The 25,877-nt window shown below is 41.8% G+C and overlaps 1 protein-coding gene across 10 annotated transcripts in view; it reads left to right on the forward strand.

Moving 5' to 3' along the window:
- pbx3b (pre-B-cell leukemia homeobox 3b) overlaps positions 1-25,877 on the forward strand; it is a 77,434-nt gene that overhangs the window by 44,896 nt on the left and 6,661 nt on the right. For 5 of the 10 annotated variants that reach the window (XM_007564982.2, XM_007565030.2, XM_007564990.2 and 2 more), the window contains exons 3-7: positions 14,396-14,637; positions 15,990-16,180; positions 18,523-18,658; positions 19,561-19,590; positions 24,785-24,950. In XM_007564982.2, coding sequence (XP_007565044.1) covers positions 14,396-14,637; positions 15,990-16,180; positions 18,523-18,658; positions 19,561-19,590; positions 24,785-24,950 — 765 coding nt within the window. The remainder of the gene's footprint in view (positions 1-14,395; positions 14,638-15,989; positions 16,181-18,522; positions 18,659-19,560; positions 19,591-24,784; positions 24,951-25,877) is intronic. The other 5 variants (XM_007564997.2, XM_016678314.1, XM_007565006.2 and 2 more) reach the window with 1 other exon arrangement.

Raw genomic sequence — 25,877 nt, forward strand, 5'->3', positions numbered from 1 at the left:
TTTGTTTCACAACGCCTCCTTTCCCTTTGCACACATCAGCCATGCACTGTCTGAGGTATTGCTTTCTGGTCTGCTGAGGTGTTTATATATATATATATATATATATATATATATAAAATCTTTAATGCATAATCCTCTGAAAGTCTGCTGCATAAATGGAAAAGATAACCCTCATATCAGTGTGGTGACAGAAAATAAGATAGCTGGGTAATTTAATAAAGGATCGGCGCTGGCCCTGGTGTGATACGGTGTGTGACCTCTGTGTGTTCATTGTGCAGCTCGGAGCCGGTGAGTGCCGCTCGGATTCTGGAAACCCATCCTGGTAGTGGAACATCTGAGGTGACAAACAGAATGCACCATATGGATTAAAGCGCAGGGAGGGTAGTCACTGAAATATTTGCTTTCCCAAAGTGTTGACACAGTTAAAAAAAAAAAAAAGAAGGAGAGCTGTGGCCGCCCCTTCCTCCTTCCTATAATCAGGTAGCTGCTATGGTGCTGAAGTGTTTACCTTCTTAATGGTGTTTCCATTTTGTGTGAGTCTGTGTCATTGGCTTCCCATTTGGCTCTGTCTCCTACCACAAGTGAGCTCTAATCTGCAAAGGATTAGCATGTGGACTTTTTTTGTTCATGTCTAAAATATTCAACGAACATGCAGATTGGAAAGCTAAAATATCTGGGTGCATTTCTACTTGACTTCCTATTGGTTCGCATTTACAAAGCAGCCAATCTAAGAGTGGTATTTATTGTCCTTAGTCCTGATTGGCTGTCCCCCCCAAAAGGGGACATAAGGAAGGCCGTGGGTATTCTGATGTAGTGCTAAGAAGGTTTATTATGGTATACTTTGTGTCTGAACTGTTAACATTTGCATTTTTAGAGGGGATTTCTTGCAAACTTTAGTATTTTTTCAGGTGGATGTTGTCCTTAACCCCTGTGAAAACCAGGGATTCACTGTAATTTATTAAACTGGACTTTATATATCAGCATTAGCATTAGCATGTTGTAGTTGTTTTGCTCAAAGCTAAAGCTGGACCACAGTCTTAAGACTTCTGCACTTTCACAGGTTATCCTGAGGACGTAGCTTCCTCCTTCTTTCCATCTGAGCATCCCAACAGCATGATGCTGCCAACACCATGCTTCACTGTGGTGATTCTGAGACTAAACTGGATTTTATGTAGGAATATCACAGATAACAGGCCAGATTATAATTATTAGCAAAAAAAAAAAGTCTTAAAACTCATGTTTCATTTTCCAGCCGCCTCATAATGACGCACTAGTTTGTGTTAGTCTGTTTCCATTTTGTCCGAGTCTGTGCTATTCTTCCCATTTGGCTCTGCTCCCACAGCAGCTAAGTTGCCAGGCTGAGGAGGCTTAGCACGTGACATTTCTGTGTTTGTTCTATTTGGGAGAATCTAAAAAAACAGCGGGTGACGAACCGGGTGAGAAAGAGAAGTATTTTTGAAGTGTTGCAAGTGCGGCGGCTACCTACTGCTGTGGGAGGTACTTACTTCATTTAGCAGCTGACCACATAAAGCCATAAATACTCCTTTCGGGGGAGCGCTTGTTTTACATCTAAAATGCACTTGAGTGTAATGTTGACAGATATAGCTTGTGACGAGTGATAGTCAGAATGTATGAGCGCCCATAATGCCGCTGTCAACCACTGGTGCCAGATTGACAATAAGCAGTTCACCTCTGTTTTCATTCAGCAGAGTGCAGCAGACAGCACGGGCTCCTCCACTATATTTATTGACTTGTTTTACTAGCCTGAAACAGGGTGCTTTTATACGGGCCTGCTCGGTCTTAAGACTCTCCAGACATTTACATTATTCCTGAATGAGTTACACACACACATAAAGGAGCACGTCCGCAGGCAAGGTTAGATATATGCTCTTTTTTCCCCCCCTTCTCTTCATACAGACTTGTACAACGTTTTATTACCGCGCAATTTTAGATATTGTTACACCGTACCTTTCTGCAGTTGCCTTTGTGCTCCATTATTTAACACTTGTAGGCTAAATTAAATCTCTTATGTATAACATTTTTATAAAAAACCAGTAAAGCATTCTTCAGACTCCACAATCACACTTGTGAAACTCCCCCCCGTTTTTTCTTTTCCTGTTTATGCCGAGGCGGATTCGGACGTGAAAAAAAAAAAGCAGCGATTTTACAAAGCTCTAAAAACTCATCTTTCGCTGACTAATCTGCGCGACTGCAGTGGGAGATAATGAATGCCGGCACCAGAGCCGGAGCCGACACTGTGATCCACCCCACCCGGTCTAAAACTCCAGCAGTATTTACATGATATTTCATTTTTAGAATAAACCTCTTTTCTCTCCCACTGTGAAGATATTGAACTCTTCCGTGCAGATGTCATCTTAACCAAAGCTTATTAAAAAGATGGACATCAAAGTTGTAGGCGCCCATTTATCTTATCACACTCTAATTGGCCACCACAGGCTGGAGAACAACTAACTCCAAAATAGGAGGCGCAGGGTGGTTGGGGCTAAAGAAGAGGGTGTCTAAAGACCTCTCAGTGGATTTGTTGCCAATAAATCCCCCAGAATGAAACCGGGGCTTTTCGTTGGGGGATAAGGCTTTCATAAATATATTATAAAATTTGATTTGTTGAAATACCGGTACACTTGTGAACACACGGTTTGTTTTTTTTGTTTTTTTTTTGTTCTGATGGATTTTGCGGCGACGCTGTCCTGCACCTGACCTGCAGCTTCGATGTTTGCTTGACATACTTTGAGTTTTTAACATTACCGCTGACAACATGAGGCAATACGCTCTGAAAAGGTCACACAGCTCGGTAGCCATGAGTGAACTCAGATTAGTTTTTACCGCACCGTATAATATGTATTGTTTTGAGCTAAGCACTAGCCCACTGAATGGAGCTGATGCTTTAGCCAAAGTCGCTACAGCCAGACTACGCGCCGCACACACACTTGAGGTCAGAAATGCACGGCGGGGCCCTGCAAACAGCCGTTCACGTCATCATTGTATGTTTTTGGGATTTTGTGTGACTATCTGTTACACAAAAAAAGGAATATGATACATGTTTTTCAACATTTCACAAAGTAAAAATGTTGTCAGCGTTGATAGGAATGGAGGGGAAACACAGGATGAGGCTAAATACTTCAGACATGTGGTCGAACCTACAGAAGACTCTGTCCTGTGTTTGCAGCAGAGGTAGAATTGCTGAATTGTATTGCTGTTCTGCCAAATACAAATACTTGTGACACTTTTCAGAATTTTTATTGTTAAAGCAATTATGAAAGAATGTATTTTTCCTCCTTTTCACTTGTCAATGATGCATTTCATTGGGTTGCTCTTCTTGCACAAAACGTGGAAAAGTAACTTTTGCTTGGCACTGTGTGTTTTCCATACAACCACTGCCATTAAAAGAAAAAAGAAAAAGCAAAACAAAACAAAAGCAGCAACAACAAAAAAACATTAATTGCCCACATACAGTAACCAAATGCCATCAAGAGCTTGCACACTCATTAACCTGGCACCTAATTATCTGCCTCCAGTCTGAGTCCTGACAAGCGCCTCCGTCTGAACCCTCAGCTCGGCTTGTGTTTTGCCGTGTTGTGTCAGCGCACTCCAACCACAGCCAAGGCACCATCAGAGGAGACAAAGGCTTCTTGCAGCAAAAGGTTCCATCTGCACGCGCCACCACAATGTTCCTCCTGTTAATGCCTTCCCTTCCAATTAAATCTGCAACTGTTAATTATTGTAATTATGAGGGTGAGCTCTCAGTTTGCCCCCCCCCAAACTCCCCTTTCCTCTGAAGCCCCTCCCTCCATGGTGTGTGGAGACGCTACGGGAGCTGGTGTGCTGCTTCACTGGGGCCTCGTCTCTGCTCCGTTGAAGCTCTAGCAGGGAATTGGATGCGGATGAGGGTGGAGGGGGCAGGCTATAGGTGCACATGACAAGGGGTGATGTGAGGGAGATTGCACGGTTCATGCCGGATAACTGGAAGAAACAAGTCACAGCCAATGGCCACGCCTCCAGTCTAACTCATTTAATGGTGTGTAAAGTGCATGCTGGGAGTAATTAGCACCAAATAACCTTTTTTTTTTTTTTTTTTTTGCTACCTGATTCGCAGGGTAGCACGCAACAACAAAATGTGATGTATTGTCTGTAGGTGTGCAATAAAACTATTCAGCTGCTCGATTGTTAACGGGAGACATGATATTCCCAAAACAGTACTTTACCTGAAATCAAATGACTTTCTGTCGTGATTCTGGTCGATGGTTGGCTGGTCGAAAAACTCTGAAATTTTATGTTTTTCTAGTCAGTTAATGCGGCAGTCCTTGATTGTACCAGGTTATGGTCACAACGACACTCTTTGGTGTTGACGCTTTTAAAGAGTCGAGAAGATCCGAGAAGATCTATTTTCCGTATCAATGAACTGTCTAAATGAAGTCAGAGGGAGAACAGAGACATTGGAAACCATTTCAAAAGAACGTCACCAGACATGTTGATGCATGTGACTAGTTCAATTTGGTTGGTTGTGAGAGCAAGACTTTCAGTAACTAACAGGAAGACAGAACATAGTACAGAAAAGTTGCTCTGTTTTATCCTGTTTGGCTTTAAATCTCTTGTTATGGAACATGCTACATTTAGAAATGTTTGTGGCCTTTTGGAAATCTCAGAGTTAAGGAAAAGATCAGCTTTCTCTACAAATACACACAGACTGTCATAATGACTATCTTGCTAATTGCTAATGTGGGATGCGAAAAACTGGGTAATATGTCAACTCATTAGCAACAAGTCAATATGGAACATATCTTGTAATCAAAATGTTGTTATATTTTCTAAATATGGACTTACAAAGAACCTCCTCTATGCTTAAAATACCAGTATGGGTTAGTTATGTTCCTAGTCACAAACAATGTTTTACATCGACTGCGTAACACACACATAATGTGATGTTGCCTCTGCTCCTATTGAAAGTAATTTGTGAGTGGTAGTAACTATACACATTTCATAAAAACATATCAGATTTTTATCTCAACTTCACAGATAAGAACAGCTTTAAAAAAAAATCACATCTGAGACGGACCACAAAACCCTGATCGCTCGCATGTCTGTACATTTATCACACGGAGCGGACAGTCGTATTGCTCTTTTTATATGGCAACATGAAACAAAAATTCTTGCTGTGTTCCGCGGGAGACAGTTGCGATGGATTTGAAGTGATGTGTTGAGTATAAAGAGAGCTGAAAAAAAGTGGATGGCCGGCCGGCTGCCTGTTAAGTCTCTGCATATCTCCACATCCTCTTTGGCCTGCTTCTGTCACAAGCTGTTGTTTGGCTCGGACCTGATCTGCCCGGCTACTCCGTGCGCTGCGCTCTGCAGAACTAGCTCTAACCTGCTCCTCGGAAACAGCAACTACGTCTCTCAAACATCAGCGATATCTAAGATGATATACGGACGTTTCTAAAGTCTTATCGGCGCTCTAAAAAAGAAAGTGGTGTGTCGAGAGCAGTGCCCGTAATGTGTTATTACCTCAGTTGCCTAGTCCTCACATGCACGGACAGCCAGCAAAGAATTCTGGCTTTACAATTTGGAGCTGCATTCTTGTCTAAAAAGACACTGAAGCAAAGAGCAGCTCCTTCTGCTTCAGGCGAAGCAGCTCTTTTTTTTTTTTTTTTTTTTGTGGATACACTGCAAAATCTAAATGATGGACTGTCAACTCTCATGCAGAAATGGCACTGCAAAGAATAATCTCTCTGGCAGTGGATCATGGTTGGCTGTATGCTACCAATGGCGTTTCTTTGCTTATGCGCTCACGTTGCTTTCACGCAACTTGCATGCAGACAAGAAAGGGGGGGAAAGGCACACAAACACGACATACGTGCACTACAACGCTCCCAGCCTAAATCCCTCCTTCTGGAGCATACAGTGAAATATATGGGATTAATAACATGAATGACATTATTTCTTCACCTCCAGCCCTGAGAATAATGCATGCTTGGCTTGGTGTCTGGATGAAGTTTTGCCCTCGTCTTCGCCTGGTTATCGGTGTGTACGAGACCTGCTGTGTGACCTGGTTTCATGCAATCTCCAGCTTCTAATTAGGAGGCTGCAGAAAGGCTGGAACGAGAGGAGGAGTGATTAGTTGCCTTTGGGTATTTCATAAGTGGCTTTCAGTGCCACATTTGCATTATTTGCTTCGGGTCTGAATATCAAATCAGCCTACCTTTTTCAGCAAATTGAGGCTAGCAGCTAAAGACCATCAATACGTGAAATATAAAATGAACCAGAAGAAAAGGAATAAGCAAAACATGATAATTCAATATAAGTGGAATGAAATGAAATATTGAAACATGAGGTGCAATAACAGTCCCCAACTGAGTCTGCACAGAGGAGGGATGGTATTCTCTAACAGACTGAGCATGCTTTTAGTGCGTCCCTCAAAGATTTGGCATGTCCTGAAAAAAAAAAAGTAAAAAATCCCCCAAAAACCCCACCAAGCATCCATGTTTTGTGGATCATTCTGTGACCATCAGACCATGTGAACCATGCGGACCCTATGATGGAGCCCCCATGCTGTACAAGTCCTGTAGGGTCAGTCAGTGTGCTGATCTGTAGCGGAGGTCTTGTCCACTTATTTGGCCAGCCTCCCCGACCGCTGCGTGCGGCCGCCGCAGTCAGGTCTGGTCAGCCATCACTACTCCACTTGGCCGTTTGCCCACGCCAAGTCTTGGAGGGCAGGAAACAAAGTGGGCACTCCACGCGCACACGCACACACACACACACCCACACACACACACACACACACACGCACACACACACACACAAGCAAATACACACATCACACACGATCACAGCGAGTGACAGTGGCTCTTGTTTACCCCAGCCCTCCCACCCTCCCTCAGCCTCCTTTCATCCTCTCCTTCTAGTCTGTCATGTTGCGTGTCACTTCCCACAAATGTCAGTGCCACCGTGGGACAGTGATTAATTTTGGTGTGCCTGGCAAAATGTCTTCAAGATGTTTGTTTGGGTTGTCTTTTCCCACCCCCTCGCACACCTCCTCCCCCCATTTCCATGCGCGTCTTGGCGTCGTGGGTCGAGAGTGGCAAGCACCCCTCCTCCGTCCTTTACGCCCCCTCGCCACCCCCCTGTCACATCCCTCCTCTGTAGTGGGGGGAAGGAGCGCCTCATCATCTTTGACGAGGGACAAAGGCTACCTGAACTGACAGAGATCTTCTTTTCTGACCAGAGCCGCTTTTTGTCACTCGACCACTCCACCGCCACCAATGGCTCCACGACTGTCTGTTTAGCGTGTGCTGCTGGTGTATGATGGGAGAAGTCTTGACCTGGCACCGGGGGGGGGCTGCAAGACTTCACTGTCAGCGTGGCTGATTAGCTTATCACTCACTGCGCTAGGAGGAAATACATCACCATTCCAGACAGGGATTCCCCAGTTTCCGTCTTGCTCCCTGCCTTCTTTCATTCAGCTTCCAATCATCGAGAGAAAGAATCATTGTCCATGCCAGTCTTTCAGCCTCATTGCTCCAAGATAGAAAAAAAAGGCTTTCTTCTGTTTTTAATAACATCAGAACTGCCAGATTATTTGTATGAAATCGCTTCCTACGATGTTCGTTGTTCAGGCTTTTCAGCGTTTGACGAGTAAAGCAGTTCAAGCCATCACACCAATTCATTCCTTTCAACTGCCTCGACAAAGAAAGTGAAACACAAAGTGGCAAATGTGCTTTGGCTTCCCTACAGTGCGGTATCAGGTATGGTAATTACTCTGCGATTAACATTGGGAATAGTTAATGTGTATTAATGTGTTAATGGCATGTTAATTACTGTACATACCAGGGAGTGCCTGCAGGCATTTCTTTCAGATTCTTTGTGCCATGTGGATGTAGGCCAATCTTTCTTCTTTTTCTATAAAAAAAAAAAACCTTTAAGAATGTCGATAAAAGAGGATCCTTATGTTTCATTTGTCAGAACAAAAGATTTTCAATGGTAATGTGAGCCAGTTCCCGACTTCTGCAGCTGAAGGTTACTGATCCAGGCGCCATGACAAAGGAGATGATATGAAGTCAAAGGAGACGCAGAGCGCGGCTGTAGTGACACTTGGCCTCTTTGTGAAACGGATACCCTGAGCCCTCTGTAGTCTCTGGCGTGTTGCTTTGGCGGCGGGTCTTAATAACACGGTGGATTAGAAAGCTCAGATGCTCAGAGCCAAGCTGGAGTTGAAGCCTTGCGTTGGACGAGCCTCAGAAACAGAAGGGGTCCCGTGCTTCTGTACGTCTTTCTCCTCTCTTCCCGGAATCCTCTCCACTCACCCTGTCCGCTCCACAGCTTTAAGAGAGATGACCTTTGCAAATATTGGCAGAAAATAAATTCTGTTTCGACCAGTTAGCTTTCGGAGACCTTTGCGGATCGATGCAATTAGATGAACAGAGTGTCGATACGCGGCCGGAGCTGTTCATTTGAGGCACGTGGTCAGGGAGGAGCGGCAGGAGGTCAGGGTTATTGGTAATGAATAGAGGTGTGACGACATATCCAGCTCACAAGACGATAAATGACTTGGATTTGCTTAAAATATAATTATAAAATTAGATTTTGGGGAAATGACAAATCTCAAATTTCTTGTTTCAAATGTAAAGGTTTCATAAATCACAAAAAAATAATAAAAAAAAAATGTTTCTGAGAATTAGTGAAGGGTGTGGACGTCTGCACTGGACTAGTCCAGACTGTATGTCTAACCCTCAGGTGGTCCTGATGTCAAAAAGAAAAGTAAGTTGTTATATATTAATATCAAATTGTGCTAATTTAAGATTAGCGTAAATATTTTAGATGCATAAATAGACACCGTCAAAGTTCAGACTAATTAAAAAGCTGTGACATGGCCTTTTTACATTTGTTGGTAATAAGCTATGAAGCTCGTCTCTGTCAGCATCGTTAGCGACTAACACTTGGCCCATCCTGGTTTTCTCACGGTGCTTAGAAATCTCTCGTATCTTCTCCGTGTCTCTCTCCTCGTCTTCCTCTCACCAAATCCCAAATACGACTTCTACTTCACCACTTTTGAAAACAGATGAATAAACAAAAACACGACTGCGATAGGAAACCTGTGTCAGTTGACTCCGAGACTCTTAATAAACTCAAAAAACGTTTTGTTTTTTTCGCATCAAAATAAGAGCACAAAGACAGACATGAGCTGATTACTGAGATCAAGACAAAACAAAAGGCTTTCAAAGGTTAAGACTGTGAATATTTCCTGTCAAACTGTTTCTACCATTTGAAATCCCTTTCATAAGACGCTGCAGAAAGTCCCAGAGCGACTGGAGTTTTCTCTCCTCACATGGAGCGTCGGCTAATGCATCATTGCAGCGCCTCCATATTTTTCTGTGCACTGCCAGTCAGCTGGTGGAAAGAATCCTTCTACACTTTCACAAGAAAGGAAATAAACAAAGCAGATAAAAATGGTGTGGAAACTAAAGGAACTCCACTCATCTCTCTTGTGTGCTGCAACAAATTAACCATTAATGTCAGCTTGGCGCAGTGTTGCACTTATTCTAAATAAGAAGAAATGAATGCATATGTAGCTCTTACTGTAAAATTTTTAATTGATGATATTCATGTATTTTGTGTTAATCGTTTTTGTTTTAAATATTGATTCAAAAACCAAGAAATCGGGTTATTCTTGGTGCATTTGATAAATGGTATGGCAAATACCACTCCTACTACTTACCATACAAACAACGTGTCGGAGCTTAAAGCACCGACTTCCATATGTGAGGGTCGTAATTGTAGTTTTCGCTGATTCAGCTGCTAGTTTGTGCCTCACTTTGTGGAGAAATAGAAAATGTTCGCATCGCAAAATCTCGAGGCACGAGGTTCTGTCTGCCACATGGCCAGTAACAGGCTGCTTTGGAAACGGAGGTAGAAACGCTGACAAAATCCTGTCACTTCTACAGAGAGACTCGAGGAAAAAAGAAAAAAAAGAGAGAGAGAAGCGTTACGGTATCGAAACAGGAACGTTCCAAATAAATCTCGGGCTTTATTTGCAACAGCTCCCTCTCTCTCAGCGCGCTGTCTCGAGGCTTTGACAGTGCAGCAGAATGAGGTGGAGAAGCCCAGAGGAACCCCTTTCCTCTTCAGCAGGCCACATTAACCCAGCAGGGCTCTGCCTTTATGGCTCTCCTGCTCACACTTCAGTGATGAGAGTAAACAAGCAGCGGGCCAAAGGTCAGCTAAGCCCACAGAATAAAAGAGGGCACAAGGGGGGAAAAGGAGGTGGGAGGAAAGGAGAGCGGCCCGAGGCGCTGCTCATATCACTGTCAGGGCTTCAAGCAGGGAGTGATGTACGAGACAACAGCCCTGAACCGGAAATGATTATAAACAGAGAGCACTGGGGGTGGAAGAGGGAAAAAAGAGCTGCATTGTCTTTATCTGTCAAATTTAGCTCTTTCTTTGGATCAGATAGCTGCGGTTAAAAACCTGTGCAAAAATACAATAAAGAAAGAAGCGGGAACCAGCCCTGACAGATAGGCACGGATTGATCACGGTATTCTCTTTCTGAATGAGGGACAATCAGACGTGCATGTGGGTTTCTCCCAGCGGCCCCACCTGCATTGTTGAAAGACGGATGAGGCCGATTAAGGACACGTGAAGTCATTATTAATATAACTTCTGATTTTCCTTTTTTCCTTTTTACGTCATTAAACGCAACTCTGGTAATTAAGTGAGCTGGCGTCGTCACCGTCGCGGCCCGTGCGAAATCACACCGGCACGTATAGATTTTTCATTCTTAAGTTCTCGTCGCTCGCAGGCTTTAGCAAGGTGACTCTCCCTTTGCACCGAGATTAATCCCACTTTGACTGTGGAGGTGGATTAGAGCTCAAACTTGTTTTAATACCCATATCATCAGACACACACACACACACACACACAAAAAAACGGGATAAAGATTTTGAGCAGAAAAGCAGCTCCGTGGAGCTAAACTACGACTGTTGAATAGCGAGTTAGCTCGCAGATTTGTCTGCCACACAGCAAATTAAAGATATTATCTTGCTGCAGGTTATATTGTGGAAGCTGTGTGCGATGATGTTCAGCTTAAGCAGCGAATCCCAAATCTTTTAGCTCCTCCAACAAAGGTTCACAGCAAGGGGACAGAGATAGAGCTTCTTGTATCATTTAATTTTTTATTTTTATTATTTTATTTAAATTTTTTTTTTTTTTTCCCCCGGTGCGTTCGTCCCTCCCAACACGTGTTATGAATGACCCGCCTGAGCTGCTGTGGCACAAACACACCCTTGGCGGACTCCTGCAGGGCCGTCTGCGGAGGAGTAATCATTTTTATCCCGCTGATTCCCCAAATAGAAATGGACACATATGATAAAAGTGTCGCGGCCACTCCACATGTCTGTGAACTAACAGGATTACACGTCACTTTCCTATGTTTTGTCGCGAACGGCCACGATATTGCGTGCAGGAACTTTTTTTTTTTTGGAGTGGGGTTGGGGGGTAATATATGGCGAGAGACAAGTAGCTCCTTTATGGTCTGTGATTATTTAGTTTGAATGAAACCAGTGATTTATGCCCATTTAGCTGAAAAGCCGTGTAAAAATGCCCCCCCTCAGCTGCGTTTTCCCCTGGATGTAGAGTGAGCCGAGTGAAAGTGACAACTGGGTTTGGTGTGGAATAGCGCGCCGCGTCCCAGAGTTATATTTAATATACCTGACATGAAAAACGTGCCTACCTACTTACCACCACCCGCAGCACAAAGGAGAACCCCGTGGCCCGCTGAGCTCCGAGAGTGGGAGTAAATAGCAAATTAGGAAATATGAACTGTTATGGCAGATAAACCACCAGCTATTAGAGCATGTTGAGATATGTAGCCAGGCGTCTGGTCAATCAACATCTGAGCTGCGTGCCCATTTTAATTTTTTTGTTGTTGTTGTTTTGCTTCACGCTGCACAGCAAGCTGGAGCAGAAAGCGGTGGAGTCAGGAGTGGTGTGTGCTGTGGACTGGGGGAGGGAGACCGGGGGGGTTAGTGGAGCAGCGGCAGATTGTCCACTTGGATGGCTTGGCTCTGCAAGCATGATGGAGCTCTGTCCAGCATCTCAATGTCTCCAACACAAATAGGCACATTCATCCACTCCTCTCACACCATTACACCTAAAAGACTTGAAGCCAGCCCATCCATAAATAGAGGCAAATTTGTTTTTGTTTCTTTTGTTTTGTTTTTTTCTCGCTGGCACTGTGACCAAAGAAAACACCAACAGAGGCGAGGAGGCCACAATATGTTTGCCTAGATTTTTCTGTTGCAGTTTCTTTATTTTTTTATCCCAAGATTGTTTTTTTAAGGACACAAAGGGGTTGTTTTCTGTTGTGTATTTCCTCCTGTGGACAGTGGCAGTTCTTTCATGGATAGCATCTTGCACCACCCCCCCGGAGTCCAAACTGTGTTTTAAATATCCTCTTTTCAGCGTAAGACCAGTCTGCTTTTTATTCTACCATGTATGCCACGATATCGATGAAAGCAACACATGCTCGGCGTAAAATCAAGAGGATTTTGTGCAGCTTCGGGTTCTCTTCTGTATTCGTACCTCATTTTTGAGGAATTTCTACATAATCCCAAACTATTCTCTATATAATCGCAGTTTTGCATAAAACGATCCAGCTCCGGTTTAACCGCAGTAGTTTGAATTAGAACAGATAAATCGCATTCCAGATTCCTTAAAAAACTGTCAACTCGTAATATTAGCGATAACTTGTTTAGCATCGTTAGCCAGCCTCACTATATCACCACTTTATATATGAGTTTGCACTTGTTTGGGCAGAAACTATGAAATTCTGTTAGGTGCCCTCGGACGTTGGTAAATACATATACAAAGGCAACGTTTTCTTGAAAACGAAAAAAACCCCCAAAACTTTTAAGAGTAGTTTTACTCTACCATGCTTTTACTTTTACGTTATTAGATTCATGATGAAATATGACTTAGTAAAATTTCTGAGTAGTCTACCCGCTGCATGTAAGTTCACCGATTGAAGAACAAATGTGTTTTAAACAAAAAACCTACAGTTTAGGGTAAAGTAAGATTTCTTGTTTCTTCATAAGCTTTGTTCTAATTTTACTTTCTACTTGTGGGTCATTTGGATAACTATTTATTTATTTATTTTTTTTTTACTTTTGCTTGACTTCAAATTTTGGGTACTCTACCCACCTCTGTTAGTCAGTGAGTCATATCAACCATATAAAACCCCCACCAGGGCCTGGGCATGGAGGGGTCAGTCGGTTAAAGATTGGTGTTAGTGGTTCTCTGATTTCGTTCCCACCGGCTTACACAATAGAGCCTCTAATCTTCTTACTCAGAATCCAGAGGCTGCCCATATCTTAATGAAGCTGTAATGAGCTGTTGAAAATCTCTGAATTGCGAGAGGGATTATTGAATCGAAACAACTCTGGCAATCATAACGTTTGAGTGGCCACTCAGTATTTACCGTCTATTGAGCCACCTTTTTATCCACTTACCCAAACTGGATTGGCTGGTGCTTGTTTGTTTGTTTGTTTTTTTTCTTTCTTTCTTTCTTTTTGCTGTAATTTTGACCCGCAGTGTTTTTGTGTTTGTTTACTCTCTGGAAAGCCATGGCGTTGTGGCTGCAATGCCAGTGCACCCAGGTGTGAATGTGTGCTATCTGCTGTGTGATTACGAAGCGCTGAGAGGCCGCCGAGACAGACAACCACTGGAAACAAACAGCAGGATCTGTGAGCGAGAACAGATTTCTCAAATAGGCACTTTGCATATGACTGACTAAGTGCGCATCTTGCTTTATGAAGATTTTACTCCATCCGCTTTGTTTTCGTTTACGTCTTCTCCCACCGTTAAAATAATAATAATAATAATAATAATAATAATAATAATAATAATAATAATAATAATAATAATAATCCTGTGAAATTAAAACAGGAAACCGTACTGATGAGATTTAGGGGATCCCTTCAGTCGGGTTTGTGGGAGACAGAGACACTTACAGTAGGTATAGCTTCCTGTTTAGCATCCTTTCACAGAGTAGAAGTGCCACTTCGCTATTGAGCATTTGTCAGTTTATGGATGTTGCTGTCATGTCAGCTTTCCTGTACACCCGGTATGCAGCGCAGTGTGTAAATAAAAGAGAACAGACACAGATGCGGGCGACAGGAACACAACACAGACACAGGAGGCGCTCGGTTCATACCTGCAAGGGAGGAATCGCAGCATGGGACACCGCAGACAGAATGCATTTAATTGCACTTGACTGTTCAGTCATCGTTTTGCATCTTTTTTTGTTGCAGTTTTCTTTTTCATTTTTCTTTTTTTTTTCCTCTGAATGTCATTTGCTGAAGGTTTGCTCTTTCCTTATGTGCTGCTGCAGGTCTCAGCATCCGAGGTGCCCAGGAGGAGGACCCTCCGGACCCTCAGCTCATGCGCTTAGACAACATGCTGCTGGCGGAGGGAGTGGCGGGGCCGGAGAAGGGCGGCGGATCCGCGGCAGCTGCGGCAGCGGCCGCAGCCTCGGGAGGGGCGGCCGACAACTCCATCGAACATTCTGACTACAGAGCCAAACTCACACAGATCAGACAGATCTACCACACAGAGCTCGAGAAATACGAGCAGGTAAGAGGGGGATCTTTGCAAATTCCAGGGTCATTTTCCCTAAAGTTTGAGTCAGGAATAGGGTTTTGCTTCCCACGATCATTTATGATTCTGGATTTGTCAAAGCGGGATGGGGAAACAAAGATCGTTTTTTTATTGTTTTTACAAAGCTGAAAAAAAAAGCTTAAGCTTCTCTACAACTTTCTCTGTGTCGTCTCTGCTGGGTTCCTTTGAGTTCATGACGCTCTCAAAATAAAAAAATGAGACAATTGTCCACTATTTACTTATTAAGAGACTTTTACAAGCAGTTGGCTCACTAAATTTGTAAAGATTTTCAAAACCACAATTTTGCTTTACTTGTTACTGCTCAATATGATAAAGTCACAATAAAACATACTGAACTTTGCAGTTGCAGCCCAACAAAACATGGGAACGTTTTAACAGCAGGCAAGCTACTGTGGCTCCTAGTCGTTGTTTTGTTTTTCATTTCATTCAGCTAAAGAACATTTTCAGCCATGTTTTTTTTTTCTTTTTTCAACTGCAAAACTTTTACATGACTTCCTGATGGGAATATTGACATATATTTTTGAACTTAGCCTGCTGCACCGAGAGCAGCTTTCATGCCCTCCATTACTGAGAACATTCCTGGCATTGTGATGAGAGAGAACAGCTCTGGAAAATAAATTGCAGTATTATGCACTGTGTTGCAGATGATTATAGAGATCCCAAGGATTGTACTCGTCATCTTAGTTTAATAAAAAAAAAGTATGATCAGCTCCTTCACCTAGCACTCTGAGCCTCCCATTAAGCGCTGAAGCATTATGGGTTTAAAGAAAAGGTGTAGCAGTGATGCCTCAGCAAGCCACTGAGCTAAATTAGACTAATTTACTTTGTGCTTTGCGAGAGGAGGTGCGGGGGCACGCAACACTTTGCCCGGAGTAAATGCATCTTTCTTAAGGGTGTTTCCGTGTTTTAATTATCTAAATGTAAATACTTAACGAATTTTACTTAGAGTAATGAGCTAAAGTGTGCACTGCGTAAATGAGTTATTCTAATTAATCTTGTATGAACTACTGGTTTAACAGAAGCCTGTTTGAATTCACCCTGTGTTATGGGCAAGCAAAAACTGCAAATGTGCACTTATTGAAAGATGACTTCATCTGCTGTGTCATCAGAGTCACATGAGCGCTAAGGCACTCTGCCGAAGTTAATTTGATGAATGAAAAATTGAAATAACTGTTGGAAAATCAATCTTTTTCTTTCTTTCTTTCTTTCTTTCTTTCTTTCTTTTTTTCTTTCTTTCTTTCTTACGTTTTTTTTTGTGAGTGCAGATGACTCACTTTGGTCGGTTATGCTCTTCTGTTCCCTTTCAGGCATGCAACGAGTTCACCACCCATGTGATGAACCTGCTGAGGGAACAGTCTCGCACGCGGCCCATCTCGCCCAAAGAGATCGAGCGCATGGTGGGAATAATCCACCGCAAGTTCAGCTCCATCCAGATGCAGCTGAAGCAAAGCACCTGCGAGGCTGTCATGATCCTGCGCTCCAGATTCCTTGATGCCAGGTCTGTGGATTGCGTGTGTTTAGCGTACGTGTGTGCACTGTGGATATAAAAAGACTCCACGCGGCTGTTGAAATACCGCGTTTTTGTGATGCAAAAGAAAAAAAAAGAAAAACAGACCATGGGAAATAATTTTAGAACGTTTTTCCTCGTGTACCGTGATCTCTATTGTTTATTAATCAACTGAAAAATGCACCAATTTAAAATGAAAGCCTGATGATGAAGCCTGCGTAAGTGTGCACACCCTTAAAATAACACCGGATGAAGCTCCTTTTGATCCAGTTTCAGCAATTGTTGATCGTAGCGTACCTGCAATCAATATAAAAGAATTAGCTTTTAATAAAGTTCAGCTGTTCTCGTTGAAAAGAATGACGTTGTTTGCAAAGAGATTACAAAAGACTAAATTATGTTGTTACACAAAGGTATCAGTCAGCAGAAGAGTACAAAAAAAATCCACAGCAATGGTTTCAGAAAATATGAAACCATGACATCATTGAAAATGGATGTTTCTCCGTAACTGATTGAAAGGAACTTGTCAGAAAGGCTGAGAGTAATAAAGAAGTACCTGGAAGAATTTTTTTTTTAGATGTTTTATCTGGGACAACAGTCTATTGTATTCTCCATAGAGCTAAACTAACACTTGCCAAAATTTCCTAAAATCCTAAAATAATAATGCGTTATGGTCAAATTAAAGTCAAATTAGATCCTTTAGTCTCAGTTATACTTCAAGGTTACTTGAACTAGACTTTTTTCTTACGTTGCGATAAGTCACGAGTATTTCAAAAATATCAGTCAGTTTTTGATGCAGAACTCTCAGGCGTCTGCAAGAAACCCGAAGAAGAGGGGTTTCATTTTTCCACATTGCAATAAGTTCAAGCACCACAAGAAAACAAGGAGAAGGAAAAAAAAAAGTTTGGGAATGGTCTATGCAGAGTCCAGAACAAAATCTGACAGGAAATCTTTGAGGTCTCCTGAAGAGGGCTGTGCACAAGAGACATCCTCACAACGTGATAGATATGGAGAACTTTTGGAAGCAAACATTGTCAAGTCAGAACGTTAGACGCCGATAGACTCCTACGCATTAAGACGGAGCGCATAAATCGAACCAAAATGTATTTACTTTAAACAAAACACGATTTTAAAGGTGTACACACTTAGGCAACCAGATTGTTGCACCTTTTTTACTTTCTCATATTTCCCCCTAACAGATTTGTTTGTTCTTCAGTACAATTACACAGGGTCACGTGTCACATTAAATATGGATCGATTTCAGAAATGATTTATCTTGGTCCTTTTTTGTATTTATTTATTTACTTTTTTGCATTATAAAATCCTGGGATCTGAAAAGGAGCGTGTACAAGGATGTGTGTACGTGTGCATTAGGTACTCAAAAACTTCCTCTATGCTTCTGTGTGACCCACATAAGGACAAACCCAGCGGGCGGGAGGAGGGGGGTTCTCGGAGACTTTTTGTGCAGGTCTGAAGTTACTCTCGCCTTTCTAGCACAGCACACAGTATGAGCACCGCAGAGATGCACAAATTTAATTACATCCATGTTCCATGCATTATCCATTTTGAAGACAATCACGGCCCCGCACCTGAAAGCAGTTAAGACCAAGTGAAACGCGGGCCGAGTCACTCGTAATGGATGGAAGGGGAGGTCATCGGCAGGTGTTGTGGATTACTCTAATCACTAACAGCAACCGTGCGGTGCGGAGCTACGCCGAGAGCGGCACAAGTTCTTCTAGCCAAACAAGCCGAGTGGAAGCACATTTGCTGCCCGCCGCCTGTGTGGAGCGCGGTAAACAAGGCAAAATAAGCAAATGCTCAACAACATGATAAGTAGTGCCCTTGGGAGGGAAGGGGACCCAGATCTAGTTAAGAGTTTTCCTTGTTTCTGCCGCAGAACCCAGGGCTGTGGCACTTCAGGAGCAATGCTCAACTGTGCATGCCGTGATTTCTATAATGCACCGAGATGCACTGCGACCGGGCTTTGGCGCTCCATCACGAAGCCCACCCATCCGCTGCACTAAACTCTCCACATTACACGCTTGGGCTGGGGATTGGAGACCAACAGACCAAATTAAACATTGTATGTGTTTTGTGTGCGTGTCAGCTTATTGAAGTCCGAGTTTGCTGGCGTTTTTTTTTTTCCTATGAGCAGGACACGATATTCCTCTCCCGGAGGCCCTTAAAAACAATTCCTCATTATTTTCACCATTTCTGTGTGAGACTGATTGTGCAGTCCAAAAAAACCCCCAAAAATACAAATGGACTGGTTCACGCTGGTCTCGCTAACGGGCCCTTTTTCTCTGTGTTTCTTTTTTCCTTTTCTCTCCACTCAGGCGAAAAAGGAGAAACTTCAGCAAGCAGGCGACGGAAATTTTGAACGAATATTTCTACTCGCACCTCAGCAACCCGTACCCGAGCGAGGAGGCTAAGGAGGAATTGGCCAAGAAGTGCAGCATCACCGTTTCCCAGGTGGGTAGCGCTCCTCTTAACAGTGGGCTGCTGGGCGAAAACGAGGTGGGGGAGCCTAGAGGGATCGTTACAGTGGGTCACACCAGCGAGACACAATGTCCTCTGCTAACCTTGACATTGTGACTGCCTAATGATGCTTCAGTCAAGGCCAGTCCCAGTCAGTCAGAGCAGGGCCACGGGGAAGGGAGGCCTATATCATCTTAGCCTCAATCATAGCAGTATGCTGTCCTTCCTTACTGTGGGTCCCCTGGCATTTTTCCTCCTCATTCCCATCCACCATGTTTTCTCTCTCTCTCTCTCTCTCTCTCTCTCTGTCACTCTCTCTCTATCCCTCTCTCCCTCCCTCTCTCTGTCTCTCTGTTGCCCGGTCAGTCGTTCAGGTCATAAGCTGGGGAGATAAAAATGGCATCATCCATTACTTTAAGAAAAGCAGTTAAAAGCTGGTGCTTCAAAACTCTGGGTGAAATTGGGTATTTATCCGTATGTTTTCCCTTCAAGTGGCCTGGCAGGAGTCTGCTAATTCACTGTTATACTTTACACTTAAAGATGAGGCTTTCCCTCTTTCTATATATCACAGCCTCCTCATTGGGTGCACCTGAAGGCAATATCCCTCACATCTAACACCCCTCAAACCCTTACACATCCAAAGTATTATTATCCTGTGCTCTCCTTTTCTTTTTTCTTTCTTTCTTTCTTTTTGTTCTTTTTTTTTGTTCTGCTGTGATTGTACTATAAAGATTTTTATCCTCTGTTGTTCTGTGGCTGTCCTCGTGAGACACAGTAACATGGAAACATGAATCTATACAATTATCTGCAGTGTTTTGTGTGTGTGGGGAGGGGGTATATTGAGTGTAGTCGTGAAGAGTCAGATACTGTAAAAGCCCATTCTTTTTTGCCTTCAGGGGGTGGGAAGCACCATCACAGTATCACAGGTATGTCATAACCTCTCCTGATCAAATGTTTTCATGTTCTTTCAACCTCCTTTTGTTTTTTTGTTTTTTTTTTGGTTTCTTTCTTTCTTTTTGAATGTCGTAGGCTTCCAGTTTTCTCCACTGCACAGAACCTTTCCCCTCCCCCCCTCTCACATGGACCAATGCTAATGTTAGAGAAATAAAAAAGAAAAACAAGAATGTGAAGTTTGACTTTACATTTTGAAAAGTGAATGACAATATTCAGCATTTGCCTTACAATGTACCTGCAAGTCTCACAGATCTATAATTGCATCACACCCACGTAATCACTGTGTGTAACAATGTGTCACATTCCTCTATAGTCATTTATTATCATGATTTATTATTTTTATGTTTTTCCTTTTTTTTATTTTAATTAGTGCTCCAGTTTATTTTTGGTTTGTGTTTTTCTCCGTGTTTCTCCACACAGGGCTCTGTTTCTTTGCACTTGAGTGGAAGATAACATTTTCTAAAATATATATACATATTTTTTTTTCCTTTTAAAGAACCTGAACTCAGATACTATTTATAGACTTCTTTCTGGATGAATGCATACCAGACAATCCTATTGACTCATTTTGGTTGGGGAATAATAATAATAATAATAATAATAATAATAATAATAATAATAATAATAATAATAATAATACACCTAGACTTTAGCAACACTTTTCAGAAAACAGTTTTATTGTGTTTAAAAAAAACAGTATAAGAATGAACAGATTGGAAGCTATGTTGTATAAAATGGGTGTATCAACGGGCAAAATTGTTATTATTATGTTAGTAATGTGTAAATAGGTGTTCAGTCAATTGTGAGAATACGTGAGTTTTAAGTTTCATTTAATGTGGGGAGACTTTAAAGGTCTAGATTGTCTTAGGTTGTATCAGAGGAGCAGGAAATCATAAGATCTTTTATCTTCTACCTGCTTCTTTTTCAACAATTTGTGTTCAATTGCATGTCACTTGGCATGACTGTTATTTGTTTCTTTTTTTGTTGTTTTTTTTACTATTTATTTTTTTTTTTACTTTTGGTCTGTTTGAAATAAATAAATAAAAACAAAAATTATAATAAAGGTTTTTCACATATTACAAACAACATTTTTGAACAATCATTGGTTAGGGTAAAACAATCCAGTTTAGCTTTGACAAGTATACACACTACTTGCTTTTATGCTATCTTAATTCTGAGATGGTGCTGATAGTGAAGCAAAGGTTTGAAGAACCTTCAATTATCCTACTGATAGAAATATTAAGCGAAGGTCTTACCACTGTATTTTGTTTGAACTAGAGGAAATCACTCCAGGCTGATGAACAAACCTGTTGAAAAATGCCTTTAGTTTACCACCAATAGTGCTCGCATTATTAGAGGCAAACTTTAGCAGCAGTTTCATCGACCAGCCGCGGTGAACGACTTCATTTTCCTAAAGTGTTTGTACTGCATGCAAATAAGAAATAGGAAACACAGTGATGCCCTGGCAGAGATGGGCCCCGGACCCGGAGCCAGGTCACAATGCCATCCTACGTTCTGGCTGGTATCGAGTCAAAAACCTAAAACCTCGATGTAATGCCGGGTGCATGTAGACAATCCCTCACAGTGACTGAACCTTTTCAGAGTCACAAACTCACTGTGGTCACGTTGAAGCCCTGACTGAGTCATTTTTCAAACTCCCCGTAGCTCTTTTTGTTTTTTTTTTGTTGTTGTTTTTTTTGTCCTGCTTTGTTGATTGCGCACATAGTTCATTAAGTAAACACCATCCGTTGTGTACGGTATGCCAATATCGCTCTGCGGCTCTGCTCGATGCATCATCGCTGATGAAACACCCGGCATCAGTTTAGCAGTGATCATTTAAAATGTCTGTAATGTGCAGAAGTCATTCCTGAGAGAGATCCTTGGTTTCAAATGCCAAGTTAAAACGTGTCTCGCTTCACGGACTCTTAAAACGCCTCAGTCTTCAAAATCGCTGAGGTTCAGTCAGAGCTTGACGCCTCTTCAGTGGCTCTGTACTTACATACTTACTTGTGTGTTGCAACCAAACGCAAAGCATTAGACTATTTCCGTCCAACGCGTTAGAGGCCACAGTTGATACCAGTTTGTGACTGGATCTCTAGATTCAATTCCTAAACCTTTTTTTTTTTTTTTTCCAGTTCAAACATCAGTTATTAATGTTTAAAGAGGCATGTTTTTTTCTAATCTTGTGTGACAATTAATTTTGGAGAGCGCGCTCTGACAGCTTTCTGTCTGATTAAATAAAAAAAGATTACAAAATTTACAATAGAGGGTTCTTTTATTGCTGTAGATTACCCAGAGAATTCAGGTGCCAACTTAATTAGGCAACAATAGTTTTTAATTATTTACAACAGCTTCCCAGTCTGTAAAATTGTCATAATGGTACAACATTATGTCTTTGCAACATATATGCATTGCCTTGTTTATGCCTTTTAGGAAGCTCATGTTAGGCACTGCAGTCTCACAGTCTTGCTCTTTATTTTTTTCCAAACACAGAAGTGAAGTGAATGCACTGCCTCTCATGAGACTGAAGGGAATTAGTTCTGCAGATTGGGTTTTGCTCCACACCTTACACTGCAGTGCATTTGCTCATTGTTTAGCTAAACTGGAGGATACCTTGAAGCCGGAGTAGCGGCGTGCAGGACGGAGAAATGTGGAGGAAAAAAGAAAAGAATTAAAACAAAACTGGCATTGAAGTGAATGTTGGTGACTGTTTCCTATATTACTGTGATAGCTTGTTCTAAAACAGTGGCTGGATTTTATAAATATATGCATATAAATATATATTTTCCTTTTCATTCATGTTGATTTGTTTAATGCACTGCATGAGCATTTTGTTAAATTATGCAGACCGATGAGCATTAGGAGAAAACTGTATGATTTTGGATGGTTTGTGGCCACAATGTGAGCTATCTAAATGAGCCAGAATATTGCTCGGTGTTTGGCCCTACAATCTACTGTAAGCAGGTTAAGTAAAAAGGATGATGGCCAGGGCTTTCATTGCTTCCAATTAAACCTTGCTTGTTAGTTTAACCTCTAGGTAAACCCATCAAACAATTGATGTCAAGGAAGCCCTGCCAACTGTGGGCCTCGCCTGAATGGTCATTAATTTTAATTGCCTAGATATTAAAGATTTAGAGCGCAGAGACGTGCAGGATAGAAATGATCCGATGTCCTGCAAATCCAGTCAGTTTTTACACCACGGCATTGGCGGACTGCTAGGGATATTAAAATTTAAGCACATGGGTGGAAATTAAATAAAGCGTCATTAGGGGCAGCTGCTCTTTGGCTGGTCCAGCCGTGGGCTGCAAGGGCCTGAGAGGGGGGCTGCAGCACAGCGACAAGACACTCTAATTTATAGGGCCATTAAAAACAAGCATCATCTCATTATTATTCCGCTGTTATTGCAGAGCCAGCATTTGCACATAAGGTTCACTCCTCGCGCAACTTTTCAGTGTATGATTGTGGATGTCATGGTTCCAATGAAATTAACGCTTATAAGCCTGAACTAGATGTGGACCTAACCAAATCCTAACATTAATGCGACCGAAGGTTGTTGTTTTTTTTTTGTTTGTTTGGTTTGAAATTTGGGTTCTGCTTTAAAACATGCTGAAATAATTTAAGAAACGCACCACCTGGATTTCACTAGTGGAAAATATATAGGAGCCTCTCATTGAAAATGTAGAGCACAGATTGTTGTGATTCAGCTGGTAGGAAGTTATTTAACCCCAACTCGTTCTCATAAAGAAACAAATCAAAATGAGTAAATAAAGCAGGCAAGTTTGGCAAAAAGAAAATGTCGCAGCATTTGCTGCCTATAAGACAACCGAAGAAGCCTCAGCCGCTGGGTCGGAAATCCTCACCGTGTGATAATATTGACGAAAAAAAAAAACTTTTTTTTTCTTTTTTTTTTACAATTTTTCCAAGAATTCTAAGCAAAAATCTGTTAAATCAACCTAAATGTTTCTATTTTATGGAGAAAAGAAAATATTTTTACTATCGAAATAATATAACATTTGTTGTTTAGATAAACTGTTCTTTATTTAAATAAACACGCACCTTATTGCCTTCTCAATCTTTATAGAGTAAGAAATGTGTAGAAACAAGGAAATCCTGGAAGTATGAAGCAGCAGATGAGGGAGGGGTAGCACCACGTTACGCTGTTTTTCTTAAAGTTGGAGAAAACTTAAGTCACTCTGGGACTTTGTTTGAAAAAGTATCAAAGTAAAGTAGCAGCAACATGGCTGAAGATCGTAGTTGGTTTGAAACTGTGTTTTTAAACCTTCATATCGGTTACCATGACGAGCCGCAGCCAATGTGTACATTTGTAAAAAACTTTGAATGTTCTGGCAAAATGTTACCGCCACTTTTTATTTTATTTTATTTTATTTTATTGATCATTGTATGTAACTGCTATTCATAGCTGCACATCTTTACTCTCCTGCACATGTTTATGCATTTTATCACGAGGCAATCCTCCAAGTCACCAGTTACGCATGCGTACAAACACACAAAAATGTTCTGTTGTTTTAATGTCATATAAAATATAATTAGTTTGGAACAAGTGTCTTCATTAAAGCTTCGATAATATTTTCAGACAAGTTGATCAGTTTTTTACTTCCCTCCCCCCCTCCTCCTTTTTTTGGTACTCATGTAAAATGTGACATGTTGCCGTACCCATGCTAAATATCTCACAGCTGTATTTGCCAACTCGCTTTACTACATTTACTCTGTGAAGACATTTTTTTTTATTTGCATAAGGTGTCAATCAAGTAGTCACCGAAACGGGATCAGGAAGCATTCGTCAGTGACCAAAAATCTGAACGTTCCTAACTTTTCAGCAGCCTCTGGAAACCAGTCCAGTTAGAGAAACTCTGCCACACCGACTTTAATGTTAGTGCAATCGGAGCCGCCTGTGTTTTCATTTTGTCAGGAGACAGATGTGGGAGTGTGTCATGCTCCTATCCATGAGAAGACACAAGTGGCTCCTGATTACGGCTTAATTAGCTTGTGTACCCGGCGGACATCACCGCAGAGGCTGGGAATTGGGTACTTGATGGACCCAAACATGACATCTTGAAACAATCACACTGCTGAATGCACGCTGCTGTGGCTGCTTGACGTCTGACTCCTCTTGCTCCTCCTCCCTCTGCTGTCTCCCGCACACAGGTATCCAACTGGTTCGGCAACAAGCGGATCCGGTACAAGAAGAACATCGGCAAGTTTCAGGAAGAGGCCAACCTGTACGCCGCCAAGACGGCCGTGAACGCGGCGCACGCCGCGGCCGCTGCGGTGCAGAACAGCCAGGCCAACTCCCCCACCACTCCCAACTCCGGTAGGCATTCCTACGTCTAAAAATAAAAAAATAATAAAAAAAATGAAATCAAATAAAAGATCTGCCCTCAGCCTCAGTCCTAAACCTGCTGCCTTTCTACCACACTCACTCATGCACCATTCACACTGGCAAGAGTGACAGGCTCTGCTCCCAGCTTGGGGATCACAGTGTCTCCTGTCTATAAGACAGTTGATGCCAAGCAAACTCATGCATAAAGAGAGCGTTCCTGACTTGTGAACCGAGAACACATGTTTTTTGGGGGAAAGAAAGAAAGAAGAAAAAAAAAAAGTGAGTGTATTCAGAATGATGCCATGGGATTTGTTTTCCCTTGACTTTGTCAACTTCTTGTCATTTGTAAGGTAATGGTATGCAGTTCCACTGAATAGTTTGAGATTTTTCCAAAAAAAAAAAAAAAAAAAAAAAAAGAAAAAGGAAACATAATTGCTGGGGGCATCTTATCAAGAGTAATAATAAACTATGTGGAGTTTACAGTGCAGGAAAAAGTATTTATTCTGTTTTTGCTTTTATCTTACACTTAAATGTTTGAGATCATCAAAATCGTTTTTACTAGTGAATGCAAAAGAAGTTTTCAAACGGTGATTTCATTTATTAACATGAAAAAGACTGTGGCATGAATGTAAAGAAATAAAACTGCTGATCAGAAATAAAATCGCAGACATCTGTCAGCAAGGAAATTGTTACCAAACCATTTCTGAGGATTTGGAAATCCAGCAAACCAGAGGGGGAGCTATAATTAACTACAGATGGAGGAAACATGGAACAGTGATAAACCTTCCTAAAAGTGTCCAGTGCACCAAAAATACCCAAAGAGTCCATTGATATCTCCTCCAGAGTATCACAAATGAACTCAGCACCCAGATTGGACAAAAAAAAAAAAAAAAAAAAAAAAAAAAAAAAAAAAAAAAA

This window comes from Poecilia formosa, unplaced genomic scaffold, assembly GCF_000485575.1.
Source record: "Poecilia formosa unplaced genomic scaffold, Poecilia_formosa-5.1.2 Scaffold5, whole genome shotgun sequence".
Taxonomy (NCBI): Eukaryota; Metazoa; Chordata; class Actinopteri; order Cyprinodontiformes; family Poeciliidae; genus Poecilia; species Poecilia formosa.